The sequence below is a fragment of the Bombina bombina genome, chromosome 5, assembly GCF_027579735.1.
Source record: "Bombina bombina isolate aBomBom1 chromosome 5, aBomBom1.pri, whole genome shotgun sequence".
Classification (NCBI taxonomy): Eukaryota; Metazoa; Chordata; class Amphibia; order Anura; family Bombinatoridae; genus Bombina; species Bombina bombina.
Genome location: NC_069503.1, coordinates 71,933,409 through 71,954,206, shown reverse-complemented (window position 1 = coordinate 71,954,206; position 20,798 = coordinate 71,933,409). Strand labels below are relative to the sequence as shown.

Here is a 20,798-nt window from a genome sequence, read left to right as displayed (position 1 = left end):
ACTGTGCTGCTCTCTGTGCTAGTGAAGGGTTAATACACACTGTGCAGCTCTCTGTGCTAGTGAAGGATTAATACACACTGTGCTGCTCTTTGTCTTAGTGAAGGGTTAATACACACTGTGCAGCTCTCAGAGCCAGTGAAGGGTTAATACACACTGTGCTGCTCTCTGTGCTAGTGAAGGGTTAATACACACTGTGCTGCTCTCTGTGCTAGTGAAGGGTTAATACACACTGTGCTGCTCTCTGTGCTAGTGAAGGGTTTATACATACTGTGCTGCTCTCTGTGCTAGTGAAGGGTTAATACACACTGTGCTAGTGAAGGGTTAATACATACTGTGCTGCTCTCTGTGCTAGTGAAGGGTTAATACACACTGTGCAGCTCTCTGTGCTAGTGAAGGGTTAATACACACTGTGCTGCTCTCTGTGCTAGTGAAGGGTTAATACACACTGTGCAGCTCTCTGTGCTAGTGAAGGGTTAATACACACTGTGCTAGTGAAGGGTTAATACATACTGTGCTGCTCTCTGTGCTAGTGAAGGGTTAATACACACTGTGCTGCTCTGTGTGCTAGTGATGGGGTTAATACACACTGTGCTGCTCTCTGTGCTAGTGAATGGTTAATACACACTGTGCAGCTCTCTGTGCTAGTGAAGGGTTAATACACACTGTGCTGCTCTCTGTGCTAGTGAAGGGTTAATACACACTGTGCTGCTCTCTGTGCTAGTGAAGGGTTAATACACACTGTGCTGCTCTCTGTGATAGTTAAGGGTTAATACACAGTGTGCTGCTCTCTGTGCTAGTGAAGGGTTAATACACACTGTGCTGATCTCTGTGCTAGTGAAGGGTTAATACACACTGTGCTGCTCTCTGTGCCAGTGAAGGGTTTTTTTCTGCATGGTAGTATCCCCCTAACCTCCCTGCCCCCCCCCCCCCCCACCCAAACAGCTCTCTAACCCTCTGCTTTTTTTTATATATATATATATATATATATATATATATATTTTATATAAACTTTTTTCTATAGTGCAGCTGCACCCCTCATTCCCCTACTACCCTACCCCCTCCCAGATCATTTTACTTGCTAATATCCCCCTCAATGCCTCAATATCAAGGCATCGCTACAATACCCTGAAACTTATCAGAAGCCCCCAAAGTGCACATTATCAGTCCTGCTTAAAAGTATAAAGAACATTTTATTTTCATGAGACGTGTGTGGTGTTGCACTAATCTAACACACAGGCCTAGTGAATACACTTTCCAAACAGATTAACACTTAGTTTTCTAATGGCCAACCCCCCCCCTCTTAGTTTGCCTTATGTATAGGAGCCAATTGGAACTTGTTACTGAGTAGACAAAGGGTTGTCACTGCTATTTTGTTTGCAACCCTTGTATTGTTTTACATGATCTTATCAACCCTGCTCAGACTTACTAGGGCTGAGCCATGTTGAGAGTCACAACTCAGGAGGTACATTTACTGATGCTAATTCTAAAAGAACTGGTTTAAAATGGCGAGCATCAAAAATTTTTCAAACTCTCTCTGAGAATGCTTCCCCCTCTTGTGGTGAGGAGGGTTTTTCAGATGAATATAAATATGAGATGTTGCAATCCTCTGATGATTCAGATTATTCTGATTTTTATCATTTTATTGAATTCAAAAGATGCAAAATATCTTTTTCTGTGTTAATGATTCTGAAATAGTTTTTGTCAACCCCCTTGGTAAACCTAGATTTTAAACCTTAGGAGGTTAAGCATCCCATATCCTCGGAGTGATTTCCCTCCTCAGGTGTTAAAGAATATATAGATTTTTATTTAAGGCACCCCTTATTGCAAGAAATTTGTAGTAAACTTTGTGCTGAATGTCCTCGTCCTTCTCTCCCAAATAATTCCACCGTCACTCCTGATATTGACCCCCAAATTTTAAAATTCCTGGGTTTTCCTGGATCCAGTATTGGATCAGCCAATAGGATTGAAGCTTAATCCTATTGGCTGATTGCATCAGCCAATAGGATTTTTTCACCTTTAATTCCGATTGACTGATAGAATTCTATCAGCCAATCAGAATTCAAGGGGCGCCATCTTGGATGATGTCATTTAAAGGAGAATTAATTCTTGAAGAGCCGTGGAAAGAAGAAACTCTGCGCCGGATGTCTTGAAGATGGAGCCGCTCCGCGTCAGAAGGATGAAGATAGAAGATGCCGTCTGGATGAAGACTTCTGCCCGTCTGGAGGACCACTTCTATAAACACATATTAACACATAAATATATATGTATATAGTCATATACATAAATCTATAAAAATATGATGCCATCACTGCGCTACTTACTTCTTCGCTGCATACTATCTCTGACAGCATGAGAACGAGGCTCCCATTGGAAACTATGGAAACCAGCTCTTGTGACTTGTAATAACAGTGTACATTAGCGTGCACTCGTTTTACACAGTGGAACCTAAATATTGCTTTCATGAAAGTGATATTTAGCGCTCCACTTGTAATCTGGCACTAAGTGTACAAACAATAAAAGGGTCAAATTATTAGTATTGAAGTACTCGGCATTGTATCTCACATATATCTAATAACTTGTTAATATTATACATCTTTTTACAACTAAGTTCTGTTAAAATAACCATTTCCATCAATAAAAACATAATATAATGCTGTATCCTGAGATATTTTAGGACACAACAGAAAAATCTCTGACATTTAAATAAACAGTTTGTTTCCTCCGACGAATGAAGGTTCCTTTAAATGATGTCATCCAAGATGGTGTCCCTTGAATTCCGATTGGCTGATAGGATTCTATCAGCCAATCGGAATTAAGGTAGGAAAATCCTATTGGCTGATGCAATCAGCCAATAGAATTGAGCTTGCATTCTATTGGCTGATTGGAACAGCCAATAGAATACGAGCTCAATCCTATTGGCTGATCCAATCAGCCAATAGGAATTTTTCTACCTTAATTCCAATTGGCTGATAGATTCCTATCAACCAATCAGAATTCAAGGGACGCCATCTTGGATGACGTCATTTAAAGGATCCTTCATTCATCGGGAGTCGTCGGAAGAAGAGGATGCTCCGCGTTGGCTGGCTTCAAGATGGACTCGCTCCGCTCCGGATGGATGAAGATAGAAGATGCCGCCTGAATGAAGACTTCTGCCTGTCTGGAGGTCCTCTTCTGCCCGGATCGGATGAAGACTTCTGCCCCTATGGAGGACCACTTGTGCCCGGCTGGGTGAAGACGGCTCAAGGTAGGGTGATCTTCAAGGGGTTAGTGTTAGGTTTTTTTAAGGGGGGATTGGGTGGGTTTTAGAGTAGGGTTGGGTGTGTGGGTGGTGGGGTATTGTCTTTTTTGTTTCACAGGTAAAAGAGCTGATTACTTTGGGGCAATGCCCTGCAAAAAGCCCTTTTAAGGGCTATTTGTAATTTAGTATAGGGTAGGGATTTTTATTATTTTGGGGGGCTTTTTTATTTTATTAGGGGGATTAGATTAGGTGTAATTAGTTTAAAATTCTTGTAATTATTTTTTTATTTTCTGTAATTTAGTGTTTGTTTGTTTTTTTGTACTTTAGTTTATTTTATTTAATTGTAGTTAGTTTAGGTAATTGATGTAATCATAGTGTCGTGTTAGGTGTATTGTAATTTAGGTTAAGATTTATTTTACATGTATATTTGTCTTTATTTTAACTAGGTAGTTATATAGTTAATAACTATTTAATAACTATTGTACCTAGTTAAAATAAATACAAAGTTGCCTGTAAAATAAATATAAACCCTAAGATAGATACAAATGTAACTATTAGTTATATTGTAGCTAGCTTAGGTTTTATTTTACAGGTAAGTATTTAGTTTTAAATAGGATTAATTTATTTAATTGTAGTAATTTTATTTCGTTTTATTTAAATTATATTTAAGTTAGGGGGGTGTTAGGGTTAGACTTAGATTTAGGGGTTAATACATTTAATATAGTTGCGGCGACGTTGGGGTCAGCAGATTAGGGGTTAATAAATGTAGGTAGGTGTTGGTGATGTTAGGGATGGCAGATTAGAGGTTAATAAAATTTAACTAGTGTTTGTGAGGCGTGAGTGTGGTGGTTTGGGGGTTAATATATTTATTAAAATGGCGGCTATGTCCGGTCGGCAGATTAGGGGTTAAAAAATGTATTTAAGTGTTTGCGATGTGGGGGGGCCTCAGTTTAGGGGTTAATAGGTAGTTTATGGGTGTTAGTGTACTTTTTAACACTTTAGTTAAGAGTTATATGTTACGGAGTTAGCCTATAAAACTCTTAACTACTGACTTATAAATGCGGTAGGAGTCTTGACAGGAGAGGCTGTACCGCTCACTTCTTCCAAGACCCGTAATACCGGCGTTAGGCAAATCCCATTAAAAAGATAGGATACGCAATTGACGTAAGGGGATTTGCGGTAAGCTCGAGTCATGGAAAAAAAGTGAGCGGTACACCTGTACCTGCCAGACTCGTAATACCAGCGGGCGTTAAAAAGCAGCGTTGGGATTTCTCAACGCTACTTTTTAAGGCTAACTAAAGACTCGTAATCTAGCCGATAGTATGTTAAAAAAACAGCTTATTAGGCATAATTATTCTCTAAAGAAACATAATACCAAGTGAATGATTACATAACTACCATGCAAAATCTTATGTACAAAATTCATTCAACCAGATAAAACACTTTTAATGTATAACACTATACTGCTAGTGAAAACTAACAATTTGCTAATAGCAGAAAGCAGAAGACTATAAATTATTGCTAAAACAAACAAAGCATACTACTATCACAAACCACTTAGTATATGTCATGATCAGATCCGATCATCGTCGTGTCTCTGCGGCTCCCGGATCTCTTACTGTCACTTAGCAACGTGACGCGGCCTTCCTGTTTCCGGCCCCTTCATCATCAGGCTTTAAAAGCCTCAGCGGGACATCGCTCCGGTGCCCGTTTGTTGTTGTTTTCTTGCTGCTGCATACCGGCTTGTGAGTACCTGGTATCTGATTAAAGGGACACTGACCATTGCTTTGCCTGACCATTCTGCTACCTCATCCTTGTATCTAATTAAAGGGACACTGACCATTGCTTTGCCTTACCATTCTGCTGCCTCATCCTTGTATCTGATTAAAGGGACACTGACCATTGCTTTGCCTTACCATTCTGCTGCCTCATCCTTGTATCTGATTAAAGGGACACTGACCATTGCTTTGCCTTACCACTCTGCCGCCTCATCCTTGTATCTGATTAAAGGGACACTGACCATTGCTTTGCCTTACCATTCTGCTGCCTCATCCTTGTATCTGATTAAAGGGACACTGACCATTGCTTTGCCTTACCACTCTGCCGCCTCATTCTTGTATCTGATTAAAGGGACACTGACCATTGCTTTGCCTTACCATTCTGCTGCCTCATCCTTGTATCTGATTAAAGGGACACAGACTATTGCTTTGTTTGACCACTCTGCTGCCTCATCCCTGTATCTGATTAAAGGGACACTGACCATTGCTTTGCCTGACCACTCTGCTGCCTCATCCCTGTATCTGATTAAAGGGACACTGACCATTGCTTATCTGACCACTCTGCTGCCTGATCCTTGTACTTGATTAAGGGAAATTGTTCACTGCTTCATTTGATCACTCAACTGCCTTATCCTTTGCCTGTTTTAAAACTCCAATCTGAAGACCTGCATCTGTGAGTACTCCTTTTCTTTTTCTACAAGTTAACCTGTTCATTGTTATTCCTGAGTGGGTCACGTCCTGGTTTCCTCTCAGCGTGCTAGCGTGTGTTTATCTTTTCACTCTAGCAGTTAGATCCAATCCTGGACTGGTTCTATAAGACTGACAGTATATATATGAACAAGGAAATAAAGGCTGATGTTTAACAAAGGATTTATAGCTAAATGGCGATATATCAGGTACCGCTACAAAAGAAACATGGTCTGATGTTCAACAAATGATTCTCTTAACAGCTACTGTCAAAATAAATAAAGCATATTACAACATATGACCTGAAAAGCAGCAGATTACAAATTATTGCTAAAATAAATAAAGCATTCTACTACCACAAACCATTGAGTATATATACGAACAAGGAAATAAAAGACTGATGTTTAACTAAGGATTTATAGCCAAATGGCGATATATCAGGTACCGCTACTAAAGAAACATAATCTGATGTTCAATAAATGATCCCCTTAACAGCTACTGTCAAAATAAATAAAGCATATTACAACTACAAATCTCTGAGTATATACAAGAATATCTAAATCTCTCTATTCTGGGTTGGGGCCTGTGTAAGTGTCTATTCTGTTCTGCTTTATATATCACCTCAATAAAAAAATTAAATAAAAAAAAAAGGGACACTGACCATTGCTTTGCCTGACCACTCTGCTGCCTCATCCTTGTATCTGATTACAGGGACACTGACCATTGCTTTGCCTGACCACTCTGCTGCCTCATCCTTGTATCTGATTAAAGGGACACTGACCATTGCTTTGCCTTACCATTCTGCTGCCTCATCCTGCCTCATCCTTGTATCTGATTAAAGGGACACTGACCATTGCTTTGCCTTACCATTCTGCTGCCTCATCCTGCCTCATCCTTGTATCTGATTAAAGGGACACTGACCATTGCTTTGCCTTACCATTCTGCTGCCTCATCCTTGTATCTGATTAAAGGGACACTGACCATTGCTTTGCCTGACCACTCTGCTGCCTCATCCTTGTATCTGATTACAGGGACACTGACCATTGCTTTGCCTGACCACTCTGCTGCCTCATCCTTGTATCTGATTACAGGGACACTGACCATTGCTTTGCCTTACCATTCTGCTGCCTCATCCTTGTATCTGATTAAAGGGACACTGACCATTGCTTTGCCTTACCATTCTGCTGCCTCATCCTTGTATCTGATTACAGGGACACTGACCATTGCTTTGCCTGACCACTCTGCAGCCTCATCCTTGTATCTGATTAAAGGGACACTGACCATTGCTTTGCCTGACCACTCTGCCGCCTCATCCTTGTATCTGATTACAGGGACACTGACCATTGCTTTGCCTGACCACTCTGCTGCCTCATCCTTGTATCTGATTAAAGGGACACTGACCACTGCTTTGCCTGACCACTCTGCTGCCTCATCCTTGTATCTGATTAAAGGGACACTGACCATTGCTTTGCCTTACCACTCTGCTGCCTCATCCTTGTATCTAATTAAAGGGACACTGACCATTGCTTTGCCTGACCACTCTGCTGCCTCATCCTTGTATCTGATTAAAAGTACACAGACCATTGCTTATCCGACCACTCTGCTGCCTGATCCTTGTACTTGATTAACCCCTTAAGGACCAAGGCCATTTTTCAATTTCTTTCCCTTAAAGACCAAGGCTATTTTTACATTTCTGCGGTGTTTGTGTTTAGCTGTAATTTTCCTCTTACTCATTTACTGTACCCACACATATTTATATACCGTTTTTCTCGCCACTAAATGGACTTTCTAAAGATACCATTATTTTCATCATATCTTATAATTTATTATTAAAAAAATTATAAAATATGAGGAAAAAATGGAAAAAAACACACTTTTTCTAACTTTGACCCCCAAAATCTGTTACACATCTACAACCACCAAAAAACAACCATGCTAAATAGTTTCTAAATTTTGTCCTGAGTTTAGAAATACCCAATGTTAACACGTTCTTTGCTTTTTTTGCAAGTTATAGGGCAATAAATACAAGTAGCACTTTGCTATTTCAAAGCCACTTTTTTTTCAAAATGAGCGCTAGTTACATTGGAACCCTGATATCTGTCAGGAATACCTGAATATCCCTTAACATGTATATATTTTTTTTAGAAGACATTCCAAAGTATTGATCTAGGCCCATTTTGGTATATTTCATGCCACCATTTCACAGCCAATGCGATCAAATAAAAAAAATTGTTCAATTTTTCACAAATTTTTTCACAAACTTTAGGATTCTCACAGAAATTATTTACAAACAACTTGTGCAATTATGGCATAAATGGTTGTAAATGCTTCTCTGGGATCCCCTTTGTTCAGAAATAGCAGACTTATATGGCTTTGGTGTTGCTTTTTGGTAATTAGAAGGCTGCTAAATGCCACTGCGCACCACACGTGTTTTATGCCCAGCAGTGAAGGGGTTAATTAGGGAGCATGTAGGGAGCTTGTAGAGTTAATTTTAGCTTTAGTGTAGTAGACAACCCAAAGATTTGATCTAGACCCATTTTGGTATATTTAATGCCACCATTTCACCGCCAAATGCGATCAAATTTTAAAAAACGTAAATTTTTTCGCAATTTTAGGTTTCTCACTGAAATTATTTACAAACAGCTTGTGCAGTTATGGCACAAATGGTTTTTAATGCTTCTCTGGGATCCCCTTTGTTCAGAAATAGCAGACATATATGATTTTGGCGATGCTTTTTGGTAATTAGAAGGCTGCTAAATGCCGCTGCACATCACACGTGTATTATGTCTAGCAGTGAAGGGGTTAATTAGGGATCTTGTAGGGAACTTGCAGGGTTAATGTTAGCTTTAGTGTAGAGATCAGCCTCCCACCTAACACAGCAGACCCCCTGATCCCTCCCAAACAGCTCTCTTCCCTCCCCCACCCCACAATTGTCCCCGCCATCTTAAGTACTGGCAGAAAGTCTGCCAGTACTAAAATAAAAGGTATCTTTTTTTTTAATTATTTTTTTTTTTAGCATATTTACATATGCTGCTGTGTAGAATACCGCTTAGCCCCAAACCTCCCTGATCCCCCCCCAAACAGCTCTCTAACCCTCCCCTTCTACATTATTGGGAGCCATCTTGGGTACTGGCAGCTGTCTGCCAGTACCCAGTTTACAAAAAAATATATATTTTTTTATTTTTTTCCCCACTTTTCTGTAGTGTAGCTTCCCCCCTCCAAAGAATAAAACCCCCACCCCCTCCCAGATCACTTCGATTGTTTAGAATAGATTTTTATTCCCCCTCTCTGCCTCTATATTTTAACAAACTGTTCCATAGTGTAATGGTTCCCACCCGCTCCCTCCCCGTGCACGCGCCCGCCCGCCTCCCTGCGTGCACGCGCGCGCATCCGTGCGCGCCCCCAGCGAGCCCGCCCACGATCCCGCCCACCGCTGCATTACGACATGCACCGATGGCCGCCCACCCGCCTCCCACGTCGGCTCCCACCCACCAACGATTGCGGGCCATCGATGTCCGGTGCAGAGAGGGCCACAGAGTGGCTCTCTCTGCATCGGATGGGGTAAAATGTTATTGCAGTGATGCCTCGATATCGAGGCATCACTGCAATAACCGGAAAGCGGCTGGAAGCGATCAGGATCGCTTCCAGCCGCTTTCAACCCCAACGTCGTACAGGGTACGTCGCTGGTCTTTAAAGACCAGGTTGTGTGCGACGTACCCTGTACGACACGTGTCGTTAAGGGAAATTGTTCACTGCTTCATTTGATCACTCAACTGCCTTATCCTTTGCCTGTTTTAAAACTCCAATCTGAAGACCTGCATCTGTGAGTACTCCTTTTCTTTTTCTACAAGTTAACCTGTTCATTGTTATTCCTGAGTGGGTCACGTCCTGGTTTCCTCTCAGCGTGCTAGCGTGTGTTTATCTTTTCACTCTAGCAGTTAGGTCCAATCCTGGACTGGTTCTATAAGACTGACAGTATATATATGAACAAGGAAATAAAGGCTGATGTTTAACAAAGGATTTATAGCCAAATGGCGATATATCAGGTACCGCTACTAAAGAAACATGGTCTGATGTTCAACAAATGATTCTCTTAACAGCTACTGTCAAAATAAATAAAGCATATTACAACATATGACCTGAAAAGCAGCAGATTACAAATGATTGCTAAAATAAATAAAGCATTCTACTACCACAAACCATTGAGTATATATACGAACAAGGAAATAAAAGACTGATGTTTAACTAGGAGCAGGAGCGAGCTGCACTTAGTGCTATGGCACGGTCGGGCCGGGCTGTGACTATACAGCTGGCCCGATGCGCTGTTTGAAAAAAACAGACCCGCTCAGAAGATCACAGAGAGCGGGTCTGTAAAACAGCAGTTTTTTTAAAAAATTCAAAGGGGAAATTTTGTTTTATAATGTTTGCGCTAATATAATGTTATATAATTCTGCACTATGTGCAGAATTATTTAACATTATTTTTAAGGTTTACTGTCCCTTTAAGCTATCCAAAACTTGTGATCAACTAATTTTTCTCACTGAACAATTTTGTAATCTATAACCCAATATATTATCTTAATAAGAAGCCAAATTATTGCATGTGTTTTTAATTCAATTTCTTTCCCCCATATTTTTAGTAGTGTTCAAACAATAAAAATTAAGTTTTATATTAAGATATTTTGACTCTGTCACCTTAGAGATCTGAATACAAATCAATAACTAAGTCTATATAATAAGTAACAAATAACAACATATCTAAATATAGCTCTTGAGTGCTATAGATGTACTCTTCTAGTGGTTCTTTTTATAGCCAATAATAACCTGTAAAGTTTTAAATTATTCAACTACATCCCTGACCATATTGTACTCTTTGTACATAAGCAACAACTAAGAGATAAACATATGAAAGTTCAACTAGCCTATTAGTATCCATGTGGGGTTTCCTCATACAACAATGAGTATTCTCAATACACCCCACATAATTAAATAGGATACAAATTAGATGGTTTTTAAGAATGTGCACACAGTAGCACTTATCTTTTTAAATAGACTTATCCTTAGATATTACACTGTAGTACCACACTTATCTTTAGTTATTCTTAAGATCCTTTTTTTTTTCTTTTTCCTTTTACCATCTTTCTCTTACTTATGTTTTTGTCTATCAATTTATCATTATTTTTTTATATCTACCATCATAAATCTAATATCACATCACACAAACACATTACTAGCAATGATTAGCTAGTCAATTTAGTAGAATTGTGTATATAATATAATATTGGTGACAACCATTATGTGTTTTGGAAAATGTATCGACCATTCTATTATAGTATTACAGTATAGTATAGTATTTTGGTATTTGTAAATATCCCTGTATGTCACACCTAAGCCCAACCTCCACTCGATCTTCAACTAGAGTTAATTTGGCTAACACAATCTATTTAGGCTCACCTGTGACTACAGGTAATCATCTCTGAGGAAGCGCATGTACACATGCACGAAACGCGTCAGAGAGAAGGAGCTGTACCTCTTGTCTTCTACCTGCATGAATAAACCTTGAATTGCACTGGCACCCTGGCTCCAATTTCTCCTTTTCTTTTTCAAATTGTTTATATATATATATATATATATATATATATATATATATCAATGAACAAATGGCTGCACTCACTGGTCCTTTCAATCAAAATATTTATTTATGTGACGTTTCGGGGACCGTATCCCCTTCCTCAGACGTCTGAGGAAGGGGATACGGTCCCCGAAACGTCACATAAATAAATATTTTGATTGAAAGGACCAGTGAGTGCAGCCATTTGTTCATTGATATTACTCACTTTTTGCATGCACCCTGGCACATTGAATTTTAAAGTGAGAGTGCTCTCCTGCTGCTTATATTTATATATATATATATTGTGACAGACCCTTCTGTCAGGACTGAAGGAGTTAATTGTGTTTAGCTAAGAAACTAATTTCTAAAGACAGAGTTGCTGGCCTTAGCTATTGTGTGCTATAATTACATTTAAGTAATAAACAGGCCATTGTTTAATCACCCTCAGAGAGCAGACGCTAGGTGATAAGACAAGCCAAATGTGTTTAAGTTGTTATCTGCCTAAGTAAAGTATTTAAGTAATGTAATTCTACTGTTTCATAAAAGGACGTCTTCCCCTTTTTATCTAAATGTACAAGAGTCTTTCAACCCCCCCATCTGGGGTCAAACCTGTATAAATACTAGGCATCTAGCCTTTAATAAATGACATTCTGTTTTAAACCTGAAACTGGCTGGGTTGTGAATTGCTGATTCCCTATGCAGGACATTGTTCATCTGGTATTAACCCTTGGTACACTGTTGGTACCGTAACATTGGTGGCAAGCGACGGAATGAACCTTATCGCCCAGAAGAGCAACTACACAAGCCAGTAACCTCAGGAAGAGGGGGATTATTACAATACTGACTAAGATGGAAAGAGTACCAGGGACAGAAGGAACCAATGGGCCCAGCATAGCAGACAGAACCCCCGCAGAAGCAAGCTTTGATCGGGCGGTTAAAATAAGACTGGCACATTATGGCCCCAACCCATCTGCGGAAATTATCGACCGGGTCATAGCAGCTGTGGAGGCCAACCTACTTCGCCAAAACGGCGCTGCAGCAAACCCAGTGGAAAAGAGAAAAGTAAATTTTGCAGCTTTTAAAAACTTCCTGGAAACAGAAGGAGAGATTGATGGGTACCTTGCGGATTTTGAGAGCCATGTGCACTACACAAGGTACCCGCAGAGGACTGGGTCATGATATTATCCGGAAAATTATCCGGCCGGGCCAGTGAGGCTTTTCGGGCCATTCCAGATGAGGAAGTCGGGGATTATAATACTGTAAAAGAGGCTCTGCTCTCCAGGTATGCGGTTACACCGGAGGCATACCGGAGGCGGTTCAGAGACACTGTTAAATTAACTGGAGATTCCTACCTTGAGTGGGCATGTAAGGTGCACCGCACAGCAGCTCACTGGATAGCGGGATGCCAAGCCGTGTCTGGGGAAGAGGTGCTGCAGCTATTCCTGTTGGAACATTGCTTCGACAAGTTACCCGCAGGAGTTCGAGAGTGGGTTCGGGACCGTAAACCCTCCACCCTGCATGAAGCGGCTCGCTTGGCAGATGAGTATACGGATGCCCGCAAACTGGACACTTCTACCACTAAGCCCCCTGCTAGAGTGGAGTACAGACCCCCAGTCACCCCAGCAGCTGCCAGTTACCAACCCCCGGCGCACCGCTATACCACACGGCCTCTGGCCATGAACTACCCTCAGAGAGCCCGGTTCAATTCACGGGGCTACTCACAGCCTATTTGGTGCTTTGGATGTAAGCAACTAGGGCACAAAAGACCAGAGTGTCCCCTAAATGCAGCGAACCAAGCACAGTCCTGGAGAAGACCCGCCGGCGGAATCCCACGTAACTCTCAGCCTGCGGCCCGCTACGTAGAGGCGCAAGAATGCTGGAGCATCCTACATGAGGCAGACCTTGTGCAAGCTGCCCACCGGAATAACCGGCAACTGGTTAAAGTGAATGGGAAGAAGGTCAGTGGTCTACGGGATACTGGTGCTACCATGACCTTGCTTCAAAAGAACTTGGTGTCTGAGAAACATTACACTGGAGACACTGTGGCTGTGAGGGTAGCAGGGGGCGATGTGTTCAGCCTACCTGTTGCCAGGGTACATTTGGATTGGGGAGTGGGCGCTAGACCTGTGAATGTGGGGGTCAAGAAGGACTTACCTGCTGATGTTCTTCTTGGAAATGACTTGGCTCCCCTTGTTTCTGCCTATGCTCCCATGGGTCCCGCTGATGTTAACCCTGTGACTACCCATGCTCAGATCCGTGCAGCAGAGACTGACCCCCCTGCTGCTAAGCCCCAGGACGCTGAGCTCAGTAAATCTCTATCCGCTATTGATACGTGGAAGTCCCGTTACAATGCGCTGATGAAGGAGAAGAGGAGCGCAGAGGAAAAAGCACGTTTAGAACGTGAATCTCTGCTAGACAAGCTGCACCGACAGACTGCAGAAAACACCAGCTTGAGAGTGGGACATGAAACATTAAAGACAAACTTAGCGACACTTGAGGAGAAGCTGACGCTGGCTCATAGTGAGGTGCAGCAACTCAAGGGCACCCTATGTCAGTATGAAGGGATTGTGGATACCTATAAAGAGCAGGTACAGAAAACTTGTAAAGAAGCTGATGGGATTTTGAAGGACTGTTTAGCCCTAGTCTGGGCACTGAGGAAGTTGAACCCTTCTTTGTATGGACAGGAATTCTCTCTCATAACGGAAATACAGATGGATTGTCCTGACAAACTGACATGCCTACCACCTCCTAGTCCGGTCATCCCCAGGTTGACCCGCCAAAGGGTCAAGCCGGGTCTGCCGGAGTATTCCACAAGGGGGGAGATATGTGACAGACCCTTCTGTCAGGACTGAAGGAGTTAATTGTGTTTAGCTAAGAAACTAATTTCTAAAGACAGAGTTGCTGGCCTCAGCTATTGTGTGCTATAATTACATTTAAGTAATAAACAGGCCATTGTTTAATCACCCTCAGAGAGCAGACGCTAGGTGATAAGACAAGCCAAATGTGTTTAAGTTGTTATCTGCCTAAGTAAAGTATTTAAGTAATGTAATTCTACTGTTTCATAAAAGGACGTCTTCCCCTTTTTATCTAAATGTACAAGAGTCTTTCAACCCCCCCATCTGGGGTCAAACCTGTATAAATACTAGGCATCTAGCCTTTAATAAATGACATTCTGTTTTAAACCTGAAACTGGCTGGGTTGTGAATTGCTGATTCCCTATGCAGGACATTGTTCATCTGGTATTAACCCTTGGTACACTGTTGGTACCGTAACATATATATATATATATATATATATATATATATATATATAAATGTTTGCCATTGGCTCACCCATGTGTTCAGTTAGAAACCAGGAGTGCATTACTGCTTCTTCAACTAATGATACCAAGCGAATGAAACAAATTCGATAATAGACATAAACTGGAAAGTTTTTTTTAAATTGTATGTTCTACCTAAATCAGGAAAGAAAAAAATGGGTTTCATGTCCCTTTAAGTATCAGACAATTAGAATCCTCTATTTCCCTCTAGGTTTATAATTAACTGTAGAGCCCAGATAAACCATTTTCATTTAATATTAGTCTGAAGCTGCTATTTGCTCCAGTAATAAATATCACTCAGCTTATGGCCCTGTTGTATCAGTCTCATCACATATACTGATCTAATGATAAATATCTTGTGATCTGCATATTATTTTATTTCTAATGAGGTTATTTTATAATACATTTCTTATTTCTATTAGCTGCACCTGTTTATCATCAGAACGTTTATCCCACTGATCTGAGACTGATTCTTGTTGTTAGTAAAGACCTTAGTAAGTGTATTCTGCAACTGTTGCTGTTTATGTCACATGATCACAGACTTAAAGGGACACAAAACCCAATCTCTTTCTTTCAGGAGTCGGATAGAATACACAATTGTAAACAACTTTTCAATTTACTTTTATTATCAAATGCACTTAATCCCCTTGATATAATTTGCTGAAGCAGCATCAATGCACTGCTGAGAGTTAGCTGAACACATCTAGTCAGCCAATCACAAGAGACAAATGTGTGCACCAATCACCAGCTAGCGCAAATGGGAAAATTCACATTTGGGTTTATTTTTATATCTAAAATAGCTGTTGGTTCTTTCTAATTTATTTCCATTATCAAATTGTACAAATTCTTTTAAAATACAGGTTATGTGGTACCAGCTTCTACTTAGCATATGGAGGAGTTCACGTTATATAAAAATATAAGTCTGTTATTGGCTGATCGCTGTCACATGATACAGGCGCAGAACAAAATATCAGAAAAAAACTACTGCTCTTTAGAAATTCATAGTATGTTTTATTGCATTGCATTGTTAGTATGCATCTGTTAATTTTGTTCTGTATTTTATTATCCTTTTAAATTGGCTGAGCTTGCTAGAGAACATATCTAATTATGTTATCACTCTATGTAAACACAAAGGTTTCCTTTTTATCTCTGTCATAGATAACAATTGAAAATAAACATTTTAGTGCCTATCTTTCACATACCCTCTAGTTGTGTGATTTAAGACAACTCAGTACAGACCAAGAGAGTTTAAAGGACTGGGGGTGGAGCACATGACAATTACTAAATGTCTGACAGAGAGGATTAATAGGCAGTATAATACCAAAACTGTAGTATTAGATTTAACTTACATTTAAACAACTCTTCTTCAACATTTCTTTTCTGGGGAAAATATTGTTCATGTCTAAGTGCTGCTCTTTAATTTAAATGTTAGAAAAAACATAGTAATAATATATTTGTAAGGTTGTGGTATGTCATACTCATAAATAGATTGTCTACTCCTCAGCTTATATTGTATGGGTAATAAAGGGATTATCTATCTTTTAAAACAATAAACATTCTGGTGTAGACTGTCCCTTTAACTGTACTAAATGCTTGTGGTGAATCAACAGCACATATGTAATAACCTAATCAGCTGATCTGTATCACATGAATTGTTATGTGTGCCTTTAATTATACCATACGTACAGTTAATCAGAACCATTATTTATTATTATCTGTCTAAACCATTTAATATACTTTTTACAGACACGGCCAGAGCACTGAGAGATATCAGGTATTGATGTAACTGGAGTGAATAAGGGAACCTTCTTCCTGAGCACAGACATTGGAGCCTGTTATCAGCATGAACTCATATGTGTTAGGTGAGTAAAATAGATATTATGCTGACTTTAATTACAGGGAAAATAGAATAGATCACTCATTAAACAAATATAAACTATTATATTTATATCTGCATCTTTTAATAACAGTTGTGTCAGTGAGGGTTCTAGGGAAGGAGCAACCTCCATTAGGCTGGAGAGGAGGGTAAAAATCCTACTCCCATCTCTATTCTTTTTAGACAGATCATGTCCATTAACTGCCTAACCTCACCCCCAGACCTGGTTCAGTACTCAGAACCCCTGCAACTCCACCTTCCCCTGCCCTGACCTCGCTCATGGACACCCATAACTACACTTATGCCTACCTTGTTCCCATGTGTGGATCACCCACAACTCCCCCAATAAGTGTTCCCCACTCCAGAACCGCCACTGATTTGTGTGCTTAGTTTTACAGTGAGTATTATTAAAAGTAATACAGTTTTCAGTTGTTTATATAAATCAAACAACCGCAATCACAATTTAAGAAGTATCATAAGATCACTGCCCCTTAGCCTCTCATAAAATGTCACTCTGATTATTAGTCTGTGATGATTAAGACATCATGTTCTCACCCAACTCGTTGAGCAAGCGTGGGCAGACTTTTATGTGCATTTGCTTATGCAATGTTAAATGAGGTTGGTAGTTGACACCTATGCTGCCCAGAATACAGATGTACTTGTTCCCTAGCCAAGAACATTAGCTGCTTGCACCTTATTTAATGTGGACCTATAACTTTTTATCATAAATGATCTAGTTTATTATGAAATAGACAAATTTGTTTTCTTTGTCTTCCATTTTATTAAAATTTGTGATTTATAGGCAAATACATTTAAAAACACAAAACAAGATACATTTTATTGAGTATAAATGAATAATATGTTTTTTTTAATAAAATGGATTATATTATTTAGAATAAACAGTCTAATTCTCGTTTTTCCTTTTCTTTTTATGGAGACAAACACTTGAATAGTTCATATCCATCCTTCACTAGAGGAAGCATCAGTTTGATACCACAAACTCAAAAAGTCTAATGACTATTCACAAACATTGGGCAAAACACAGCAGATATTTAAAGGAGATGGTGAATTGTCAGGAACTGGGCAGCAGTCATTATGTACAGACAGTAATTTAGTCATCAAACAAGAGGACAACATGTATGCCTTATCTAGTGAAATGATTATCCCAGAGCTCTCAAATCATTTTAAAGAAGGTAAAAGTCTACAGTCTAACCAAATGATTCATACAAAGGAGAAACCATTAAAATGTACAGAATGTGGGAAAATCTTCAAATTGAAGTCAAATCTCTTAAAACACCACAAAATCCACACTGGTGAGAAGCCTCACAAATGTACAGAGTGCAGCAAATGTTTTATACAAATGACAAGTCTTATAGCTCATGAGAGGACCCACACAGGGGAGAAACCATTCAGTTGTACAGAGTGTGGAGTCCAGTTATCACGAAAATCCCATCTCTTAACCCACAAAAGGATTCACACAGGAGAAAAACATTTTACATGTACAGAATGTGGGAAAAGTTTTACACAAAAGTGTAAACTGAAAATTCATGAGAGGATTCACACAGGAGAAAAGCCTTTCACATGTAAAGAGTGTGGAAAAGGTTTTACACAACTAGTTAGTCTGAAAACTCATGAAATGATTCACACAGGAGAAAAGCCTTTCACATGTACAGAGTGTGGAGTACAGTTTTCACAAAAGTCCATTCTCTTAACCCACAATAGGATTCACACAGGAGAAAAACCTTTCGTTTGTACAGAATGTGGGAAAATGTTTGCAGACAAGTCAGCTTTCCGAAGACACCAGGTTATTCACACAGGGGAAAAACCTTTTACATGTGCAGAGTGTGGAAATAGTTTTACACTAAAGAGTAGTCTGAAAACTCATGAAAGGATTCACACAGGGGTAAAACCTTTTACATGTGCAGAGTGTGGGAAATGTTTTACAAACATAATTAGTCTGAAAACTCATGAAAGAATTCACACAGGAGAAAAACCTTTCACATGTAAAGAGTGCAGAAAATGTTTTACACATAAGAGTCATCTGAAAATTCATGAAAGGAGTCACACAGGAGAAAAGCCGTTCACATGTACAGAGTGTGGAAAATGTTTTACACAACTAATTAGTCTGAAAAATCATGAAATGATTCACACAGGAGAAAAGCCTTTCACATGTACAGAGTGTGGAAAATGTTTTACACAACTAATTAGTCTGAAAACACATGAAAGGATTCACACAGGAGAAAAGCCTTTCACATGTACAGAATGTGGGAAAATGTTTGCAGACAAGTCAGCTTTCCGAAGACACCAGGTTATTCACACAGGGGAAAAAGTTTTACACTAAAGAGTAGTCTGAAAACTCATGAAAGGAGTCACACAGGGGAAAAACCTTTTACATGTGCAGAGTGTGGAAACGGATTTACACTAAAGAGTAGTCTGAAAACTCATGAAAGGAGTCACACAGGGGAAAAACATTTTACATGTGCAGAGTGTGGGAAATGTTTTACACATAAGAGTAATCTGAAATCTCATGAAAGGAGTCACACAAAAGAAAAACCTTCGGGGGGGTGGAGCTAGCTCGGCAACAGAATGGACGCACATGAGTAGAGCTCCCTATAACTTTTATCCTTTTATGCTTATAATGGCCATCCAGCTGAACGAATAATACATTAAAAGTGAGTTCAACCTCTGGTGAGACTGCCCTGACTACTGGTGTTACTTTTACCGCGAGCTACAGAGACAACAGAGCTGCATACTTGGTTAATGGACTGATCGTTATAGAAGCTCTGGGGTAGCGGCCATCTTGCCTGTTTGTTTTTTCTACTGCCCTCGTGGCACACTATAACCCAGTCTATTCTGACTCCTTTGTACATTGTTTACTAGCACTATCCCGAAATAGACCTTGAGCCATGGAAGATCTTTGTAATACCGTGCATGCTGTGTTTGGGGAGCTGAGGAGAGAGCTTCTACAGATTATTACCAACTATTCCTACCAAAATAGTGGAAAACAGCACACCAAAATTCCTCTTTCATTGGGGCACGGAGCAACAGACTTGCCAAGTCTCACCAAAGTACATAAATTTCAAGAAACTCCAGCCACCAATTTCTTTAAAAGACCTTTATTCTTTGTCTTGGGTCCCATTGATAATACAACGTTTCAAGCCAGCATTAGGCTCTTAGTCATGTACACTTTAGTTATACAGGTTTCTGTTACTTATACCTGCACCTGTTAATCATTCACCTGATGTTAATTAACCCATTCCATAAAGAACACAACCATTGCTGTTGCAACAGTGACATCTTGTGGATGAAAAATATAGTACATCACTGTTTTTATTCTGAATTTTTCAGTGTTCTTTCATGGAATGGATAAACACCATCACATATTATTAAAACAACATAAAACCTATATACAATATGTTGGGAGCCTATTAACATTCATAGAGGATCTAAATTGCCCAGTAAAAGGATTAAAATTTAGTATGAATATGAGTGAAGTGGGTATAGAATACTTGGACACTTATGTTTATAAAGAAAAAAGGTTTTTTGGAAACTGATCTATACACAAGACCGATAAGAATAATTTGCTACAATATGGCAGCTGCCATCCAGAGAATGTGTTTAAAGCAATACCTAAGAGCCAGTTCACTAGGGTTAAGAGAATTGTGTCAGACAGCAATAAATGTAAACAAAGATTGGGAGAAATGGCCAACAAATTCATTGCAAGGAAATACCCTAGGAACTTGATAATAGAACAATTGGCAAATGCAGAAGCTGGTTTTAAACAAAATCAGAAACAAGGGAATTTAGGTAAGAAAGGAGAGAACAACATAATATTTGTCACTCAACATAACAGGTTCAGTCAAAAAATAACCGGTGTCTTGAAAAGACACTGGCACATAATAAGGGAATGTAATCCACAAGTGGAAGAATTCAAACAGGTGCCCATGGTAGCATATAAGAAAAATAAAAGTATCAAGGATTTGATTGTACACACTGACATAGGTTCTGCTAAGAGAAATATCCAATTAACAATTGGTAGCAAAAATAACGGTTGTTATCCGTGCTTGAACTGCAGTCATTGCAGTTCTATGATAAAAGGAAAAAACTTTTATCATCCAACTAGCGGACGGAAATTCACAATAAATAAATACTTTACATGTAGAACTACTTTCTTCAACATAGGTGTGTCCGGTCCACGGCGTCATCCTTACTTGTGGGATATTCTCTTCCCCAACAGGAAATGGCAAAGAGCCCAGCAAAGCTGGTCATATGATCCCTCCTAGGCTCCGC

At 39.7% G+C, this 20,798-nt stretch overlaps 1 protein-coding gene across 1 annotated transcript in view; it reads left to right on the top strand.

The window, feature by feature from the left end:
* The first annotated feature begins 17,479 nt into the window (after positions 1-17,479).
* Positions 17,480-20,798, top strand: part of LOC128661324 (uncharacterized) — a 93,556-nt gene continuing 90,237 nt past the window's right edge. Inside the window, exon 1 of the mRNA XM_053715593.1 lies at positions 17,480-18,816. Within this exon, the coding sequence (XP_053571568.1) occupies positions 17,644-18,816 (1,173 nt within the window). The 5' untranslated portion in view covers positions 17,480-17,643. The remainder of the gene's footprint in view (positions 18,817-20,798) is intronic.